The sequence below is a fragment of the Syngnathus acus genome, chromosome 19 (assembly GCF_901709675.1).
Source record: "Syngnathus acus chromosome 19, fSynAcu1.2, whole genome shotgun sequence".
Lineage (NCBI taxonomy): Eukaryota > Metazoa > Chordata > Actinopteri > Syngnathiformes > Syngnathidae > Syngnathus > Syngnathus acus.
The window spans coordinates 6,122,419-6,141,805 of record NC_051103.1 but is presented as its reverse complement, the minus strand read 5'-3'; the positions used below and the strand labels follow the sequence as shown (position 1 = coordinate 6,141,805).

General features: G+C 48.4%; 1 protein-coding gene across 3 annotated transcripts in view; it reads right to left on the bottom strand.

Moving 5' to 3' along the window:
* LOC119138444 (ankyrin repeat and fibronectin type-III domain-containing protein 1) overlaps positions 1-19,387 on the bottom strand; it is a 47,517-nt gene that overhangs the window by 10,541 nt on the left and 17,589 nt on the right. For all 3 annotated transcript variants that reach the window (XM_037278472.1, XM_037278471.1, XM_037278473.1), the window contains 4 exons: positions 7,822-7,862; positions 4,794-4,916; positions 980-1,199; positions 610-817 (listed from right to left, as the gene is read on the bottom strand). In XM_037278472.1, the coding sequence (XP_037134367.1) occupies positions 610-817; positions 980-1,199; positions 4,794-4,916; positions 7,822-7,862 (592 nt within the window). The remainder of the gene's footprint in view (positions 1-609; positions 818-979; positions 1,200-4,793; positions 4,917-7,821; positions 7,863-19,387) is intronic.

The window sequence follows — 19,387 nt, the reverse complement described above, 5'->3', positions numbered from 1 at the left end:
GGTCGAGGTTCAAGCTAGGATTTACGAAGGGGCAGGCTCCAAAAATCCTAATTTGGGAATTCGGATTGCTGGGAATAGCTGCCGACGGTGCAGAAAGTTCCAAGACGTCCGATACAAATCTAGGGAAGTGTGTGTCGTGTGTGTGTGTGTGGCTCCGTACGAGTCGAACAGGCCAATCGTGAACAAAAGAACGGAGCGGCAGATTATGCGGATGACTACGCAAACACTGCAGCGCGATTAGCGCCACGCCATCGTTTCCAATCGAGCACAACACAAAGTGTAGCAAACACAAACGCACTCAACCGTGCAAATAGACACACGCACGACCACATATTTACAAACAAACACAACACACAGACAACCACACGAGTGACACACGAGGTGGAGTTAACGAACATGACTTCTTTGCTTCGAGCTATTTGGGAGAATGGGCGTTGTGCGTCCTCGGCGACTGTCGAAAACAAATCAGTCGCCGCTATTTGCTGTGTCGTGACCAAAGTGTAGCACGGTTGCTATAGCGACACTCCCCCAGTCAAGGTTTGTATGGATTCAGCGCTAAGCACCGTATATGTATGCATGTGAACTTTTCCGGCGTGTTCCTCGACTCACAGTGGGGGCTTTCTTTGGCGCCGGCGCGAAGCAACAGCTTGGCCATGGGCACGTTGTTGGTCATGATGGCGATGTCGAGGGGCAGGAGGCCTTCGCTGTTTGGCGTGTTGAGGTCCAGCTCTTCCAAGCTGTACTGGGAGAGCAGAAGCTGCACCAAGTCCAACTCCTGGTGCTCCACGGCTTCAAAAAGAGCTTCGTTGCTCTGGAACTGTGACACAGAGACAGTTTGTGGAGCGTTCAAGAGCGCTGAGTCGGCAATTCACACACCCACAGTGTTTAAAGCTGCAAAAGTCACCGGCGTGTCATGTTAGTACCTTCTTACCAGTCTATTTTTAGACAACAAGGTTGCGGTGATTCTTTTTCGACTTACGATGGCGGTTTTGCGCAGCCGCTCCTTGTCTCCTCCCCGTCCCGACGGCGCGCTGTCTTCCAAGGCAGAGGGGTTGGTGCTCACGCGGAACTTTCCAGACAAGTTGCGGTAGAGGCGGCGAGCCGCGCTTGGCGACGACAAGCTGGCTGACTTGCGGGCCGGGGTCGGCTGGTGGGCCTGGTCCCCCCTCATGGGCTGAGTCATCTCGCTTGAATCAGCCCTGCGAGGACCAAGAATCAATCATTCATTTGAAAAAAAGTATTCGAGGATGTAGTTTTATTTTGTGATTCATATTTGAGCTGACACCCACTTCAGTGTCACCTCTCGTGCGTTTCAAACAGATAAGCATCTTCTCCTGTCTCGGCGGCGGCCGCGATGGCGGCTATGCCGTCGACGAACGTCTGCTCAGTGGTGTCGGCACGCACTCAGCTGCTGAAGGAAATGTCAGCAGGAGCCTCCAGGCGACAGTGACAGACTACGCGATAGGTCCCGCCATCCCGAGCGGGAGGCGGCGGCGGGGTGGGGAGATAAATGAAGCCCTCAAGTGGGAACTTTCAACAGCTTCCTCTCCTTCCTTGCCGGGTCTCATTCATCTCCCCCTCCCACCCCTGACCAAGCGTCTCACGTTTCACATCTTCATCGGCATTCAATTAATCTGTTCCGGTGATTGTGACAGTGTGTGTAAATGACATGTACGACGTGTCGCGCATCTTTTAAACATAGCGGAAAGAGCGCCGATTCAAAATGTAAGCAAATCTGTTAAGTCGAGAACATCAGTAGGGCAAAATTATTGAGGGAAAATAAAATTATCATTTATATTCCCGCTCTGGATGTGTACGACAGCTGACAGCGGCCCGAGCCTTTGCAACAGGTCCGTTTTCACGGGGGCCGATACACCTAAAATACCCCCCCCCCCCCCGCCATCCCTTCCCGCTCTCTCCCATCCATCTCCACTAATCATCCATCTCCAGTAATAGACGCCTTATTTTAGACATCCTCGTGTTCCCGGCCGAGCCGAGCCGAACCTATTCCGGTGTTCCAGATAAAGCGTGGCAGGTATTTGGAATAATTTTTCCATGGGCCTGGCCCGGAAGATAAAACGAGATATATTTGTAACGCGTGTGCCGGTATCCCATTTCAAAGAGAAAGCCGGTCGGAATCCGGCCCCGGGCTTATTGTTATTTGCCTGAGATGGAACAGATGACTTTTTTTTTTTTTTTGTCGGCGGGACGGTGCCCCATCACTCTCTGACGACAAGTTTTTCAAAATCAAAACAGTGCTCGTCAAGCTTTGCTTTTTTGCTGCAGTTTCCATCAATCATGCTTTGACGTGGTGGAATTTTTAATCTATATTTTTCTAAATGCTATTAAAAATGTTTATGTTTTTCCCCCCAAGTGTTTAGCGAAGGTCTCGTGAGGGTGGCTTGAACGTTGCTTAAATGTTTGTATATACATTAGTAATGGCTTATTCCTCATTTTTCTGATTGAATTACATGATGGTGTTTGCTAAAATTATCCGTGGCTCCGACTTTCCACCGGTCGAGTGCGCTGCACTGATTTTCATTCCCAGTGAAGAATGGAAAGATTACAAATAAAGATTAGTCCAAACGAGCGAGCCCGAAAGGCAACGCGTTGCACTGGAACGACCGAGTCAACTGAAAACAGGCTGGCGGGGGGGGGACGAGGGGGGAGACAGTGAGAGGACAACGTTGCAAAACACACACACACACACATGCTGAGAGAGTACGCTGGCCGCTCTAAATGTGGCTTGTAGAAGGAAATTCTGAAATCCGAGTCTTGGCACCAGACAGACTGGAAGCAGGCAGGCTTCTGGACACAGAGCGCACACACACACACAAATACACACACAGAGAAAGAGAGCGAGAACGAGAGAGAGAGAGCAAGAGCACGGTGGGATGGAGGCCTTTATTACTCGATTCATTTAGGCGTCCGCTCTGTTTGGCTCTTATCAGCTTATAAGCGACGTGAGGCCAAGCTAACACGGTGACCTATGGCATCTCGTTCGCTCCGTCGGCATGGCAACACAACAAACTTTAATTTTTTTGCTGGATATTAAAAACGCAGGCATGTGTGCACCCCCCCCCCCCCACACACACACACACACACTTAAGCAACAGCATGTGAAGTTTCACTTAATGCGCCGGCCAGCCAAGACAATCAGAACGACTCCAACGTCTCGGGTCGCATTTATACGGACGCCGTTTTATGGAGCGATGTATCAGGTGCGTGTTTGGGTTTCAGCGTTGCGTTTCACTTCATCCCCCGAAGGTGTCTTTACGTGCGGACGACTTCCCCACATGTGACCCGGAGGTCACGTACCTGACCGGAGACATTTAAAACGAAATCACAGATACGCAGCCCTTTTTTTTTGTTGTTTTTAAATCAACTAACAATTCAGCGCGGTAAAACTTTTCCCGCCGTTTTGGCCCGAGCGGCGCATCTGTTGCCGGTCACGGTTATTAAAAGGGTAACACAACCTTGTAGGTATTAACTCATACATGACTCGCTTTGAAGTGTGAGCCGTGTGCATAATTGGAGAGCCGGAACAAACCGCGAAAGACGGGCGAGAGCGAAGGCCGGGCCAAAGGCCGCGTCGCGATGTTTATCTCTTTGCGCCTCTTTTTCCTATCGCTCTTTTTATCTTGTCCTCGCTCAATTTTTTTTTTTTCCGGCTCGGGGGGAGAGTAGCAGAGGGCGGTCAGTTGTATGTTTAACCTTTGAGGTGGGCCTGCTGTGCTGAGCAAGGCTTGCCACCTGTTGGCTCCATGTGTGTGTGTGTGTGTGTGTGTGTGTGCAAGCAGAGGTAAATCTCTTAATTTTGATGAGCAGAGACAGCGGAGTCGCCACGGGGATGCGGCCGTGGCTCATGGCTGATGTGAAAAGGGGGGCGGGGCATGTCGCGAGTCCACAAACGGCAGAGGCTCGGTGACACCGCGTCTCCCACGGGCGATTGAAGGCCCAGCCTGGGTGGCTCCAGGCCTTGTGTGTCTCTCAGTGTGAGCGTATGTATCACTCCAAAGGGGTCCCCCGCCTGGGCCGCCATATGCCACCCAGCCAGCGGCGGACGAGAAAAGGGGCGGAGGTGACCCTTGGCCGCCGACCCAAGCCGCCAGTTGGCCCGTTCTCTCAGTCACACGCCGGACGGGCGCCATGTTTAAAGTCCCACGGCTGTTTATCTGGGAGAGTGATGAAGGGTGGCGGTCGGGTGGGGCGCTTCGTTCACGTTTGCAATTTTGCAACTGTCTGTGGTGCTGAAGTGGTCAAATGCTCTGTTGAAGATTTATATCACCGTGACTATCACGCAAAATACATTCCCAGCTTTTCTGCCTCCATAAAGCCGTCTTCCTTATTCTATCAATGCCGTTATTTTTTATGATAGCCTTGACATTCCCTCAATGGCCACAGGCGGAAACGTCAACGAGCCACTAAATATATCGTCAAGCGCTTGAGCCCGCTTTACTGCCGAGGTCTGTCCGTTTTATAGATATCATCATAAACATTTTAGTCTTTCTCGCAACATGACTAAGCATTTAAGTGCTGATCGCTCAATCGTCCCTTATTTATGATGTCACCACAAAAAAAAAAAAAAACCTCTCGTTAAATCGCAATCCAAAAAAAAAACACGAGGACCTCACACCGCATGTACACTTGAACGCACGTACACTTAACATCGCCACGGACCACACATAGATTCCCGACATGAACCCCGAGACCACACAGCGAGTCCCGTAAGGTGGACAAACCAAAGACCTCCTAAGACCCGACGGCGGGTCCTTACGTGACTTTTGTCTTACCAATCCACGCTAAGAGAGCGTCGCCTGTAGGAATGCGCTCGTTCCGACGCGCTCTTCTCGGCTTTGGCCGGACGTTCTTTGAGGGAGAGACGATGGGTAAACTTGGAGATTCCAGACTCCGACCTTGTAAAAGAAGAAGAAAAAAAAAAGTCATTTTCTACTTCTTCTCAGTCAATTACAAACAAGAAAACAAAGCAATAAAAGTTCATTATTGATAACTCCGCACCACAAATTGGTGTAAAGTACTAAAACACATTGGAACGGCAAATTATTCAATCAATGTGAAATATGATCGTTTTTTTTGAAATATATTTCCGCTAAAGTTACGAAATACTGCAACAAAGCCAAAGCTCCCGGAGGACACAGAGAGTTGGAGACTGCGGCTTGTATTTTCCGAATCATTTATACGAGGGAGGGGGGGTCACAAATACATGTTAATCTACTCGAGATTTTTGCCAATGTTCCAGTTTGACTTTGAGCAGAAAGTAATACGGGTAAAGTAAACAAATGTTCCGTCTTGGCCATCAGGGGGCAGTATAATACATTGACACGAACAAAGAAGAGTTTCACAACTACTGTAAATCAAGGATAAAGAATGCCAAAGAGCTCTTGATGTGCTTTTTTTTTCTTTTCTCCCCCGTCCAAGATTTTAAACTCGATCCTTCTGGGAATATACTTCACACTGGCACCTGTTTGTGTATGAAGAAATTGCAAAGGGCAGCTTTCTCATTGAAATGACCTCATAGGCGGGCTTATCTGTTTGAACAACCCCTCCAGAACTCACTGCTTCCTTTCTCACTCCCACAGCCCCCCGCCCCCCCCCTCGACTGACCCTGTGCCAACGTCTCCAAAGACTTGGTCGACCTCAAAGACAAGGAGGCATATTTTCCAGCATGACTCACATAAACGAGGTGTGGGATTTTCATCAGATGGCAAAAGAACCCCTAATTGGTGGTATTAAGTCTGGACTCCTCCTTCAAGGGTTTTTTCTAAATTCAATTAGTACCGCTGGCTTTTCCAATGCCAGCTACTGCCATCCACGCTAATGCCCCTTGACATCAACAGTGGTTTAAAAAAACACAAATTAAAAAGAAGAGCGATTAGTTCGTCTCGTCGATGGTTATCGTTAATACTCGTCTTGGCTTACAGTCGGCTCCGTGTTTGGCCGCCGACCAACGCTTGCATTAAGAGCGCTGGGAAGACTTCAAACGTTGCAGATCAAGCACATGACAATCGGACGATGACTTCGACGGCGGCAGAATATGCAGCGGACATAAACGAGGGTGCGGGGGAATCCCTTTGAGGGAACATGTGAAGCAGGTGGGGGTGGGGGGGCTCGGACCTGGCACCGGTCCAAGCAGCTGTCCCGGGCCAACGTCCTGACAGCAAGCTAATGATGCAATCGCCTTGGAGGAGGAGAAAGCACCAGTCCGGTACTTGGTGGCAAATTTGAAAATGAGCCCGATTGTTTAAATTAGGAGTGTTGGAAGGAGTGATCCGTTGAAAACATGCATGATTCAGATAGATAGTTGCTTTTCTCAAGTATCTGAAAAGCAAAATTCCCAACAGACATCGGAGACCACTTCCAAGGTCATCCATCCACTTCTCGGCCTCTGTGTTATTTTGCAAAGGCAGCAATTAAAGCTGAGCTTCCTCTCCTGCCACACAAAGGACTTTGACCAAGCTTTAAACCCACTAAGCCAGTTTCCTTGAGAATGTGCGGCATTTGAGAAAAAAAATACCAATGTTGAGTTGATTCATATTATCAGGGGACACCATTATAAATTATCAAGGCAGACAAATAGCTGACCTCGTTTCAGCAATTATGGCCAGTGGCTGCGGACCTAAAACAACACGTTTGGAAAGGAGGAATAACAAAAGCTTTATTGCCAATATGTCTGGAACGGGCCAAAAAAGAATGGAGGCGCCCATCGGTAGAACTGTTAAACGCAAATGCGAGCGACCAGCGCGCACGCTCGCACGCACGTACGAAAACAAAGTTCAATTCAGCAACGTGAGCCTCGATACGTTTCATTAGGCCAACAAAAAAGTCTTTCAGTGGTCCAATCATAAAAGAGGCTATGAACGCCAGGACTCAAAGAAAGCCTTGTTTTCCATACGCCGTCCAAAACAAAATGGCCGATCTGCGCGTAAATTCATCCGGCGATAATAAAGCTGATGAACACAACAAATGATCAGAAACGGTAGCTCGGAGAGTTGGAGAAGGGGAAAAAACTTTAGCGTTCCACTCGGCTATGCTTAGGCGGCTCCGGATAATAACCTGGATGTAATTTGGAGGGAAAATGGCGGAGAGTCATAACAGTTATTACAGCGGTGAGAACCCCCTGCCGAACAAGTCTATAATATCGGCAACAATGAATACTTAGTATCCAAGATCAACCAACAATATTTCCAAGAAGCAGGCACTCATGCCATCACATTGTAACGACAGCCAATCGGATGGCGGGACGACCACAAAAATCTCCAGCTGGGCCTCTGCTCATAAAAACTTTCACTCCCGTTTGGTGTTTAGAGTTTACGAACCTCTTGTCGCAATTTGCAACATTTTGAGGTCTTGGTGGAATTCGACGCAAGTCTCTCTGGATCCGGTATTATGATTGCGGCCTTGAAAAGAGAAACACGCGGGGCACCCCCGCGCTAGCCCCGTCCAGCCACAATTGAGGACGGCGTCAAGATTCCAATCAGAGCCGAGCCAGCAGACTGTGGGGAAGAAGCCTACGTGTTTTGCATTTCATGTGAGCTCCAAAGAACTTTTGTTGCACGTCATTTATCTTTCTCTACGCACTGCAAAACTACGGCTAGGAACACACTGGTTTATGATTCAATATTATGGATTATGGATGTCATAACATCGTCCTCAGATAGTCAGCCAACAGCAGAGGCCTCAGTCCTGCTGAGTTTGCGTCATTTTCTACCAACGTTACCGCCGATTAAACCACAATGAAAAAAAGAAAAATCGATTCCATTTGCCGATACAATGACGATAACACAAATGAACGGGACTCACTTCTTGTGATGATTCTCCTTGCGATCCACCGAGCCCAGACTCTGAAAAGAAGAACAAAATAAACGTTAGAACCGGAAGATTTTGCCTCGTCTTCTCTCAAATTGCTGAATCGCGAATCGTCCACGTTCCGACTCGTGAAAATTCATGACGTCTCCCCCGTTCTGGACTTTTATTATGGTGCTAAAATGTAAGAAGCAATTACACGGCTAATGAAGCTGTCTCCAATTTTTTTTTCTCTTTTCTCCCAAGCGTATTTTGCACTGAAGATGTTTCAAAATAATAGGGACGGCTTGCTAGCACATAGTAACACAAACACACACCTCTGTGGATAAACGCATATTTTCCCCCTGCTGTCACCATCTTGTGGAGCTTTATAGGTCTCAGATGGGACACACGCTGAGGCAGACACACACACACACACCTACACGTTGACACACACAAGTGGCCTGAGGCTAAAGCCACTTTTGGAGCAAAATTCCTTCACTGCTTGGGATTTCTATCATGCCACAGTGTTGTGATCCATGACAAGTCCCACCAGTGCCAAGATGGCCGCAACTTTCATTTAAGCAGGAAGTGATGTAACGAAGGAGAAAGACAAATCGATATTGCAACATTTCAATCCACTCTAATTGTGTCACTTGAGTCTCGGCTCCATCAACTAAGTCCCGTGCTTAGTTACGGTTACTAAGGTATTTTCTTAGACGAGCAAACATTTTAAACAAAACGTAAAATTCCAACACATTCAGCATTGTTCCAAATGCGTCCATGCATGAGATTAGCACAATAGCATTTGGACTGCTAAGTGGCTTCAAATTCTTGTGACATGTGACTTGTGCAAAGCATTGTGGAGGTACTTGTCCTTCATTTGAAAGACAGCTGGATCAGCTTCTCAAAGTTTTTTTTTTTTTTTTATGCAGAACACTGAACATCACTGTCTAAAAATCAATACGATGAGACCATGACAATTCAATCATAACATGGTGATTTGTATCCGTGGCACGTGCCGAAACAGAACCACTTAGCAATTACGGAATCTATGATTCAGCAAATTCAAACATTGAAAACCCTCGAAGAAGATGCTGAAAAAATAAAAATATTAAAGTACAATTCAATTGAATACACCGGATATAGAGATTACTATGCATAGTAGTCACTTACCTTATTAGGGCATCTCAATTAGTGATGACACAATCATCAATTAGCCTCCCCCTAACCCCAAAGCTCAGTTACATAAATCCAAAGTGCCAATTTGGTTCCACGTGAGCAGGAAGCAAAACACAATTGTCATTATGAAATGCGAGTGCTGCCTGGCAGCCAAATGCATGCAAAGTATGAGCTGCTTATGCAAATTCTGCCTCCCTCCGCCGCAAATAAGATCCTTAAGCGCTCACTAGGAAACCGTTGACTGAATACCTTCACGCTGCCTCCGTTATTAACGTACCTGTTGAGTCTCCTCGCCTTTCAGCCCCCCCCCCCCCCTTCTAAAAGCGCTCTCGATGCGGTTCCGTTGCCACCTCTAATTGCCGTTCACCTGCTCACCCTCTTCAGCCCCGAGCCGACCGGTCGCATTTTCTTCTTCCTAGCGGTTTCTTTTTTTTTGGAAAAAGCTCGCCTCGATGGCGGCTGCAACCGCCACTGACTTGTTGTACTTTAATTGTGGTTGCTAGGCGATAAGCTTCTACCAATTCTGCACAGAGTGAAAACAGGGGGAGGACATGAGTGAGAGGATGGGGAGGGGGGGGGGGAGTGAGAGAATAGGTGGTGCTGAGGGAAGGAGGGTTGGAGGACATACTCATTATAGATACAGTTGCTGGAGGAAAAGGATGGAGGTGGGTGGGAGGGTGGGGCGTTCCGGTGGGATGAAGAAGTTGTGAAGATTCCGGGATGCGCTCTTTATTTTTAACCTGCAGCATTAAACTGGATTAACCACACAAACACGTAGGTGTTGCGCAATCGATAGATCAATACGATAAATCCGCCTTTCAAGTGGCTTAAAATGACCATGACATTGAAACCCAATCGGATGAGTTTCTGACAACACACCCGGATCAATTCCCCCCCCCGGTGACCTTTTTTTTCTTTGGTAGCGTACGTTTTCTATATCTGTACGTTTGACGGTCGGCGTGCTGGATGAGTCACGCGTTCTCGTGGTGGGCGCGCATACGCGGAAAAAGGAAAGAAAAACGGAGCCATCTTATTGTCCGTTGAGTGAGCGCCGGGGGATCATTAGTCATAGTTGGCGGAAATGTCAAACACGCCGGCGGGCGCTGCTGTGAAACACGACGCAGGAGACACCTTTTTTTTTTGTGTTTTGTTTTTGACATTTCTTGATGCAAACTTCGCTTTGATCAACAGCAGCGAGCCAGCGCAACGTGGTTTGGAAAGAAGATGCAAAGAAAAACAGACGTGAGTTAAAAGAGACAATGGAAAAAGTGACAAAAAGCGGCTGTCGGCAAAATTTCGCTGCTCCGAACCCCCAAAATACTTTTCGGGCATCCACGGCTTTATCGTGCTTCTACTCAGCCTTAACGTCTCCTTTGGGATGAATAAAGTGTCTGAGAAAAAAAAGTCACTGCTGAGCTAAAATAGTCCAAAAATAACAACAAGGTGTTTGAGAGTTTATGCAAGGCTTTCATAAGCCGGAGAGGTCAAAGAATTTATGTTTTATGGAACGCAAAGCGTAGTACGCGCCGTAAACGCACAATTCAAACAAACCCCGAAGACGGCGAGGAGGTGAGACACTGAGTTCTTTCTTTTGATTCCGCTTCATCCATTTTTCAGCCCGGTTATTAACATTAATTGCGACTCAGCGTCACGGTCAAACATCGGAAATGACACGTGGATTGTTCGGATCTTAAGTTTGTGTCGACTGACAGGTTGCTCTGTCTACCAGACCCGAAACACGTTCCATAAATCAACAGAGCGGCGAGAGATGCATAGTCAGCTATAAATCACCGCGGCGGAGCCACCTACAATCACACTAATGGCTCTGGAAGACGTGCTGTCATCCAAGCCATGATGTCACCGAGTCTGTGGCTGTTGATGTTGGTGGTGGGCCTGGGGGAAGGGGGGGTCCGCATACGCTATGTATGTGCCTGTGGTGTGGGCGAGGCGGGCCCGTCTGTTTATGTGGCTTTGCGCGTTGTAGCGGGGTGGCCGCCACGCGTGTGCGTATTCGCCGGGCCGTCGCTATACACTTTGGGCATTTACGCTGGACGTAGAAAAGTTACGACGCCAGATTTATACGCTTGCGGTCAGGCCCCGGCTTACAATGGGCGTGGGATTCCTTCGAAGAGAATCAAGCCGGCGGTTAGCACGAGTCTGCCACGTTTCCAACACTTGTTGATATAAATAACAGGGGACTCTGCGAAACGGGACACCCATTAATGTCTCCGCGGCTGATAATTGCCCATTAGATCTTGGAAGAGCGACGGATTGAGAGATAACTCAACGCCAGCCCGAGCCGAAGGCAACTTGTAATCGTAAAAAAGGCACGACGTGAAAGGAAAAGAGGGAGGGGGGGGGTTGCGTGTTTGGAATCCGTTAAGACGGGCTGGCGGTGCCCGCTATCATCCGCAGCCAAGTTCTTGGAATCGCAACAAAGGAAATGATGGAAGGCTCAAATCGGTGCCTAAAGTGGCAGTTTGGGGGGGGGTGGGCAAGTTGTGATCCATATCAAGTGAGCTTTGCACCCAAAATCACAGAGAAAGTCAGACGTTCAATTTTAGGGCATGGGACAAAAACAAAACAAAAAAACAACTAAAATAAAACACAAATCGAACATAAAAAAATATAAACCTATAAAATAAATAAATATAAAATATTAAACTAAATGTCAACTGTCGACTAGAATTCTCACGAGGGAATTTTAAGTCTGAATCCTAGAGAGTCACTTTAAAAAAAAAAAAAAATCCTCAGTTAATGAGCGAGTAAGAGGTCACATTATAGTAATTAGAAAATTGAATGATATTATTATTATTATTAGCAAAGAACATGGCAAGACAGCTCATGTGGTTGCAGTTAAAGGCTCGCCGGGCGGTGACATCACTCTTCTTAATCAGTGTTTTGCTCTGATGTGCGCCAATACGCCGAGATCTCTGCATGCCGACGGCCACGGCGCTATTTATTTTCCCTCATTAGTATTAAATGGCCCATCCAAACATTAGCCGTGGCCCCTGCTTTTAATCAGGGAGAGATCAGCTCAGCGCTGCCTCTGCAAAGTCTCTTAAGCCCAGCGCGGATGTAGCGAGACGTCGATACTAAACGCCGGGTGACGACAAGGACGTTGTTTTTGTATTTTTAGTTTTGTTTTTTTCTTTTTTTATTCATAGTTTTTTTGGGTATTTTTTAGTTTTTTTATGTATTTTTAATTTGAGAGTTTTTTTTTTTATATATATATTTTTTTCTTTTTAGTTTTGGCTTGTTTAAAAAATATGCACTGGCTCCGGTTATAATGATAATGATGATATTGATAATAATGACAGTTTGGTCTGGCCCGTTTGCTTTTTTCAACACTCTTGAATGTTTTATGACTTTTCCGAGCCAGACGGAGCCATCCAACTGGCGTATCATTTCACACTCGATGAGTTCCACTCAAAGCTCCCAAGTTTTGTGTTATTCCAGATTTCAAGTGCAACTGCCCGCGGCGACATTGAAGGGGTCAAACATGGATCAATTTGAAATCCAATTGTCTGGACTTTGGCGGAAAAAAAAATGACAGAACAATTTTTTTTCCACACAAGCCGATTCATTCACCGAGAACACATCCCGCCTGTCACAAGTCATTGCAAGCAGGTGCCCCGTTTACTGCTTAATTACACAATCATTATTTTTAGAAAATCCCCCCCCCAATAAAAAAAAAAAAAGCACATAGGCACCAAACAAGCATGGCAGCCGTGCAAACATCTGCCGCTGACGAATATGTTATGCTGCAACTTTCATTAGCTTCCATTACAATCCTCCACTCGACTCGGCATGGGCGGACAAAAAGTACTTGTGTGGCCTTTCCATAGGTTTAGATAAGTAGTGGGGAAAAAAAACACACGCTCAGACACACACTAAACAAAACAAACATAATCAAAAAGGTCAGGTTTTCACCCGCCCCCCCCTCCCCTCCTCTAATAAAATGTGGCAAGGTTGAAATATTTGCGTAGGCTTCCACAAAATAAATAGCAAGTCTATACAATGTCCTCATGGGTATAGAAAAGTCAACAAGTGCGTCTAAGTGTGACCTACATGATACACTGGCTTCACAGTGACTCTAATGAGAAATGCGAGGAGAGGGGAGGGGCTGAGGAGAATCGAATAAAATCCGATTTCAATGCAGATGACATCACCGCCGCTGCGAGGATCTGACTTTTTTTTTTTTTCATTCCACGCACGAGGCCGTCGTTTAGACAACTGGGGGGAGCCGCGACCGATTCGAAAGGCCGACCGATTCATTTGGCTTGATGTCATCGCCGCATTTATTTCATAGCCGGGGGAAAATATTGTCTCTGAAAGCACCTAGGAATGACGCTCTGGCTTGAAATCAGGTGTGCGGGCGGCAAGGTCACGGTAAAAGTTGCTGATACGCGTTGGGTGGTACGGCGTTGCTCGGGAATGCGTGTGCGCATGTGTGTGTGTGTGTGTGTCTTCTGTCCTCGATCCCGAGGTGATTTATTCAATTTTAATCTGCCGTGTTTTCTTTGGAGCATGATATGTATTTGGTCATGAGACATTAATAGAGTAAAAGACATGTTGAAAAATGAGCTTGAAAATGTGTGAGTCCTCGCCGTGTGCGCACGCGTGTGTGTGTGTCCTCGATGTGTGTGTGTGTGTGTGTGTGCGCGCACTGCGAGTGTCTTGAGGCCCATGCTGTCACTCAGCCCAGCTCGCAGGGTGGTCCAAACACTGAGCCCTCTTTACTCGCTCACACACACACACATAGAACACACACACACACACGCGTATGCACAGACACACACACGCATGCACACACAAACAAACAAACACTCACTAGTGTACATGTAATGACATACATAACAAAGTATACATAAATACATGACCATATATATGACCGTAATGAAGCAATCAAATAACCTCAACGCTTGCCCCTCTTCCTGTCCCAAACCAGACACCTAAATATACGTAGCGCCACAGGCTCCATCACACAGCATCGGGCGCAACACAGCCAGCCTTTCATGGCCCGGCTCTCCGAAAAACGAGAGCGTCCGTGAGCAACGTCAATTAGCAATTTTCTCCAACGGGATAAGTGGAATTAGCGTAGTGGGAATTTGAACTGGCTGACTAATAATGTTATTGGAAGCGCTAATAAAGCGGGACGGATTCGGAATGTGATGTTGCCTTTTTTTTTTTTCTTCGATATTGACTCATTTGAAAGATGCCTCGACGTTATGACTCCACGGTGACGGCAATTTGAAAAATCTCCAGTATTAACCTCCCCTAACCCCACTTAGGACTACAAAGCACGTTGGCAGCGCTATAATTACTAACAGAAGCAGAACGCGAGGCAAGGAAAGGAAAAACCAACGCTTGATCACGCGGCGGGGCCCCGAGCGAGCCGCGCCAAAGCGAGCGCCGCCGCAGGAATGCGCCGCCAAAGTCCATGGTGAGCTGTTTGTTAACATGTCAAGAGCTGACGGTTCTTGTAAGCCGTTACCGATCGGGACAAAAAGCTTTCATGTCTGCTACGCGGGCGGAGTCTTCATGTAAGCAAAGTGCGCCAAACCATCGCTTGATTAAGCGTTTAATGTTCATCTCCAGACAACAAGCCGCAGCGTCGTTATTTATAATATGACGTATCTGGATTATCACAGGGGGGGCGGGGCTAATCATCTTTCCTACATCTCCTGCAGTTCTTCTTGTTGTCTCTTCTTCCCGCCATGAAGCTCACATTTAAAAAAGACAAATATTCCGCATCAGCGCCGGCGTCGGCCGCAAAACGCTCGTAAAGCAAATGATAATACGAACGTCATCTGGTGAGCGAGCGTGCAAGCGTTTGGAGGTGCTAAAAAAAGCACTTTTTTTTTTTTTAATTGCTTCGTTCACTCTCTCCTTGGATGTAACGTCGGAGGCGCCATTGTGTGCCTGTGGCCTGTTTATAAGGATAACTGATTCACCCACTGCGGTTTGGCTTGGGGACTGAGTAATAGCGGGAGGAGGAGAAGGGGGGGGGGATATGAATGAATTTACAAACCGCCTTCTAACCGTTGATTTCTCCCATCATCCTCTCTACATGTTCCTTAAACGTCTCCAGTCACACTTTTCCACTGCTGTGTGTGTATATTTGTGTAAAGCCAGAGGGGCAGCCAACGTCGGCCGGCCAGGGGCTCATTTTTGTGGGTCATCCAATGTGTATCCCGACAGCTCCGAGGCGTCTCGGGGGCCGGCGCTATTCCCTCACTCGAGGGTCTCTCCAAAAAGGCTTTGCAATGAGCCGTTGCTTCGTCATCTCAGCGCGCTACGAGACAGCGCCGGGTTTTAAGTGCGTCTGCTTATTTGGAGCCTATAGTGAAAACTGAGGGCGGGGGGGCGAGGGAGGGAGGGGGGTGTGGTATCCAAAACTGGAATGAACATCTAAATTGAGTTTCATGGCTGGGTAAGTGATGGGAACTCTTGGACTAAATTGTAACAGTATCTCTCCAAAAAATGTCAAGGTTAAAATTGTCCGCCCGCCTGGCTTGGCTGCGGACGGCCGTGTTCTCCAGTCTCGCTCATGCGTGCTGGCTGTGGTTGCCATGGAGACCCGCAATATTACCTCGTCCGGGAGAAGGGCTTATTATTAAAACAGTAAACTAAATGGAACACACTAACTCAAATACGGCCGAAAAAATGAGCACGGCGATCTATGTTTAAATATTGGGCAAGATCGTACTACTTTTTTTTTTTTTTTTCTTTTTTAAGATCCATGACCTCATTTTATTTATTTATTTTTCTTTCCAGGAAAGGCAGCCAAGGATTTGACTTAACGACGCTAGAGTAATGAGCTATTAAATACAGTTTTTTTGTGTTTGACTTCAGGCACGGAGAACAAAGATTCACATTTTTTGGCCGCTCGACACATTTGATCGTCGGAGGTCGTTTGAATTTTTCGCTGACATAAGAGGGAGAAAAAATAAAAATTATTGGAAGAGAGTATGACGGTGCACGGAGACATCATCTGCTTTCATCTACGGACAAAAGTATCCGGACGCTGACACCCAATCTCGCCGACGACCTTCACTGACATCACAACACCTCACAGAAAACAAAAGTCCCCCCCGCTCATTCATATTCCCCCTTTTACCACCTCCAGGCCTCTCTGATTTACAGTGTTTGTGTGTCCAGAGATATCCGTGAACTGCCGGCTATTCTGGCTATGTCGGACACGGCATCAATGCCGGATCCCATTCGTGCACCCCCCTTGGCACCTCGCGGCGGGCTCCAATATCTCACAAAGTACGGTAACGGCGTCAAGTCCGAGATTTGTCTTAGGGAAGTGATAACAGGGAGGAATTAATTGCAACCGAGCGAAATTGAGCTTTGCGTTAGATCATCACTCCCCCTCTGTCTTCCCGAAACAAAGTCTTAATGCAAGACATACGCTTTTATACTCCTAAGATCGTAAATGACTCCGAGCGGTAGTCGCGCGAACGCCGTAAATCTTGACGCCGGCGAGCCAAAGAGAGAGAGAGAGAGAGGAAGTGCATTGAGTGAGAGAGAGTGACGGGCCTTGGAGATTGTGTGTTCCCCCATCACATGCCTTCCCTTCCAAGGCATTTGGAAGAAGAAATACCACAGCACAGTCTGTGCAGCGCTACAGCTCTTGTAAATAATCCCAGTCTGGGCGCCACCTCAGAATCCCGAGCCTGGTCTCCTGCCCGATGGGTGCCATGTCGGTTGGGAGTGGGCTGAGAAAGGAAAGACTGAAGTCAGGGAAGGGAGGGGAGGGGAGGGGGGGTGGGGGTGGCCTGCAATGTGCTCTTGCATCATCACTTGAGTGAGTGGAGGAAGCAGAGGATCGGCATCGAGGTTGACCTTTGGTGGGATTAAAGGGGCGCTTCCCCAAAAGTGTCTTGTCGTATTTTTTCCACGCTAACGGGAAATGCGTGATGTTTGGAACAAGTGAAGAAACTGCCCCCACCCCTCCCCTCCCCATTACATAGGATGCGAGCGCTGTCACTTGCTCGTGTCTGGTTCATAAATTCCAAAATAGGGAATGTTTATGGGCTAGACAAGGGTCTAATTGAGTACGGCGAGGAGGTCCCGCTTACGACAGGTCTGGTGCAGTTGAGAAGCAGACAGAAAGAGCAGGCCGCAGCCAAATGGTGTAAAAAAAAAAAAAAAGGGAGACGCTGATCACGTCTGGCCTTGTGCAGCTACTGGAGGTCATTAGTGGGGCGGAGGGAGGGCGGGAGGGAGGGCGAGACAATATTCCTTCTTGCGTCCAGAATATCGAAAACAATGAAACATTGACGTCTTAGCTGTGTGCTGAAACTTCACATTGCATTCTTGAGCTAAACCTTTGGCATTTGGACTTGAGTGGCTTATGAAAACCGAGAACCAAACGTCAGATGGCCGCGCTACGATGGAAAGATCCAATGTAGGTCAACATTGCATAACCGTCGCTGCAATGCAAACGGCATTTGGTGAAAACATCCCCCCGACCCAAATGAGGACAGTCCGAAAATCTTTCCCTTGGACCAGGGAGAAGAACTCAAACTGGCTGTGATTGTTCTCAGCAGTTTGTCAGCCTCTAGTGGCCACCTGGAAAAGGATCAAGCCCTGATTTTATGAACGATATCGTCTGGAGACGATTGATGATAATCTGTCGCCTCCCACGTTGATTCATACATGGAGCCATCCGTCTTGCTCACTCATGCCTCCTTGTGTTTCACATTTGTGCGTCCCGGTCCCCGTCCATCTGTCAGCACTATCTCGGAGGGTGACGGTGCGTACGAGACCCCCCGGGGAGTGACATCAAACGCGGCTATTTGCGCGGCTCCATCTGTCCACGCGTGATTTCGACTCGGGCGTCGCCAAGGGACGGCCTTCCCGCCAATGACGACCTCAGAATAAACACCGGGTGAGGTAAGGCGGGCAGAAGAACCGAATCGCCGTCCGTGCGGCCGTGGCTAGCCGGCATCAGCGCAAATTGTACTTGCATACCAAAAGCATGCCGACTCATTCTCTACTCGAGCTCTCAGCACCGGCTAAAACCCGCAGCCAACACGCAGAGCCCCGGCTGATCCCGCTGCCGACTCGGGCCTCCACGCGCATGACAGATGCCTCGGCTGCTGCGGTGCAGGCATTCGGAGCATCTCCTCCACCACCATAGGCATATTTCGGGGATGGGGGATTGGGGCCCGTCGCGGGAACCCAGAGCGTCCGCCGGCCTTAGGCGGCTCGCGGATAAAAAAGCATCCCAAATTGAATCAATAACCACCAGCCGCCGACTAATCCCGGCTCACCCTCGAGCAAACCGCAAGTTCAGCCCTACAACTTTTCATCTTTTTATAACCGCGCCCCCGCCGCGCTCAGGTGAGGCCATTTGGGCGCTTGGATATTCAGAGCAAAGGGGAACCAAAGGGCACGGGTCCAGGTAATCCTCGCGCAGACAGCCCATCTTTGGGCCGCACGGCGACTGGCAGCCGGAGAAAAGTGAACAGCTGATGTGGGTCAAGCCCAGCCACAGCACGCCAGACGGGATAAAGAGATATAAGCCCCCAACCGCCCAATACTCCGCCTTTACCCACCTCGCCGACCCGTGTCGTCCCAAAAAAAAACCTTTCATCTTCGAACCCGGCGGGTGCAAAAGCAAACTTTCCACTTAGGCTCTCTCGGGGCAGGGCATTGCGGGATTTAGAGAGAGACTTCCGCGCCCCGAGACCGCTGCCGGCTTAGCGGCAAAGCAGAAGGTTGTGCAAGTTTGACATGCAAATCCTGCCCGAGGAGCACGAAACTCAAGGCCACATATAAAAGTCAGAGCAAAGCTTGAAAGAGGAGGCTTCCACGGTGAGATAACGCAAAGCTTCAAAGTCATAACGGACTGTACGGGGCAGCCGGACAGTAAATCAAGCAGAGACTTCAAAGCTTGCCATGAGGGGCTCAGATATGAAGACGCAAGAGCATCTTCTGGCCCGAGACCAAGACAAAGGAGGGTACAGTAGTGAACCACGGCAGCCAAGGGAGACTTCATTAGTGAGGTCAGCGCCCTGGGGTACTTAGCGTAACACTGGAGGCCTATGCAGAGGTGGATATTGCATCTTTGCGATAACATCTCCCTACATAGGGGGGGGGGCGGCATCGCGGCATAAAGACCCCTGTTTTCGGCAAGTTTGAAATAAGGCTTTGTTCCCCCCCCCAAGGCCTCTGCTCACTTGCCCCCCCACCAACAGCAGCAGCAACACCAGCTCCACCTCCTCCGACTCCTTCCTCTTGGGTGGGCCGGAGACTTTCCAAAAAACTGAGCAACTTGTGTCTGGGGGGAAAGACACCCCCCCCCCCCCCACACACACACACACACACACTCTCCCCCATCTACGTCCCACACGGTTCCTTCTGCACATTTGCAGGCACGTGCGGG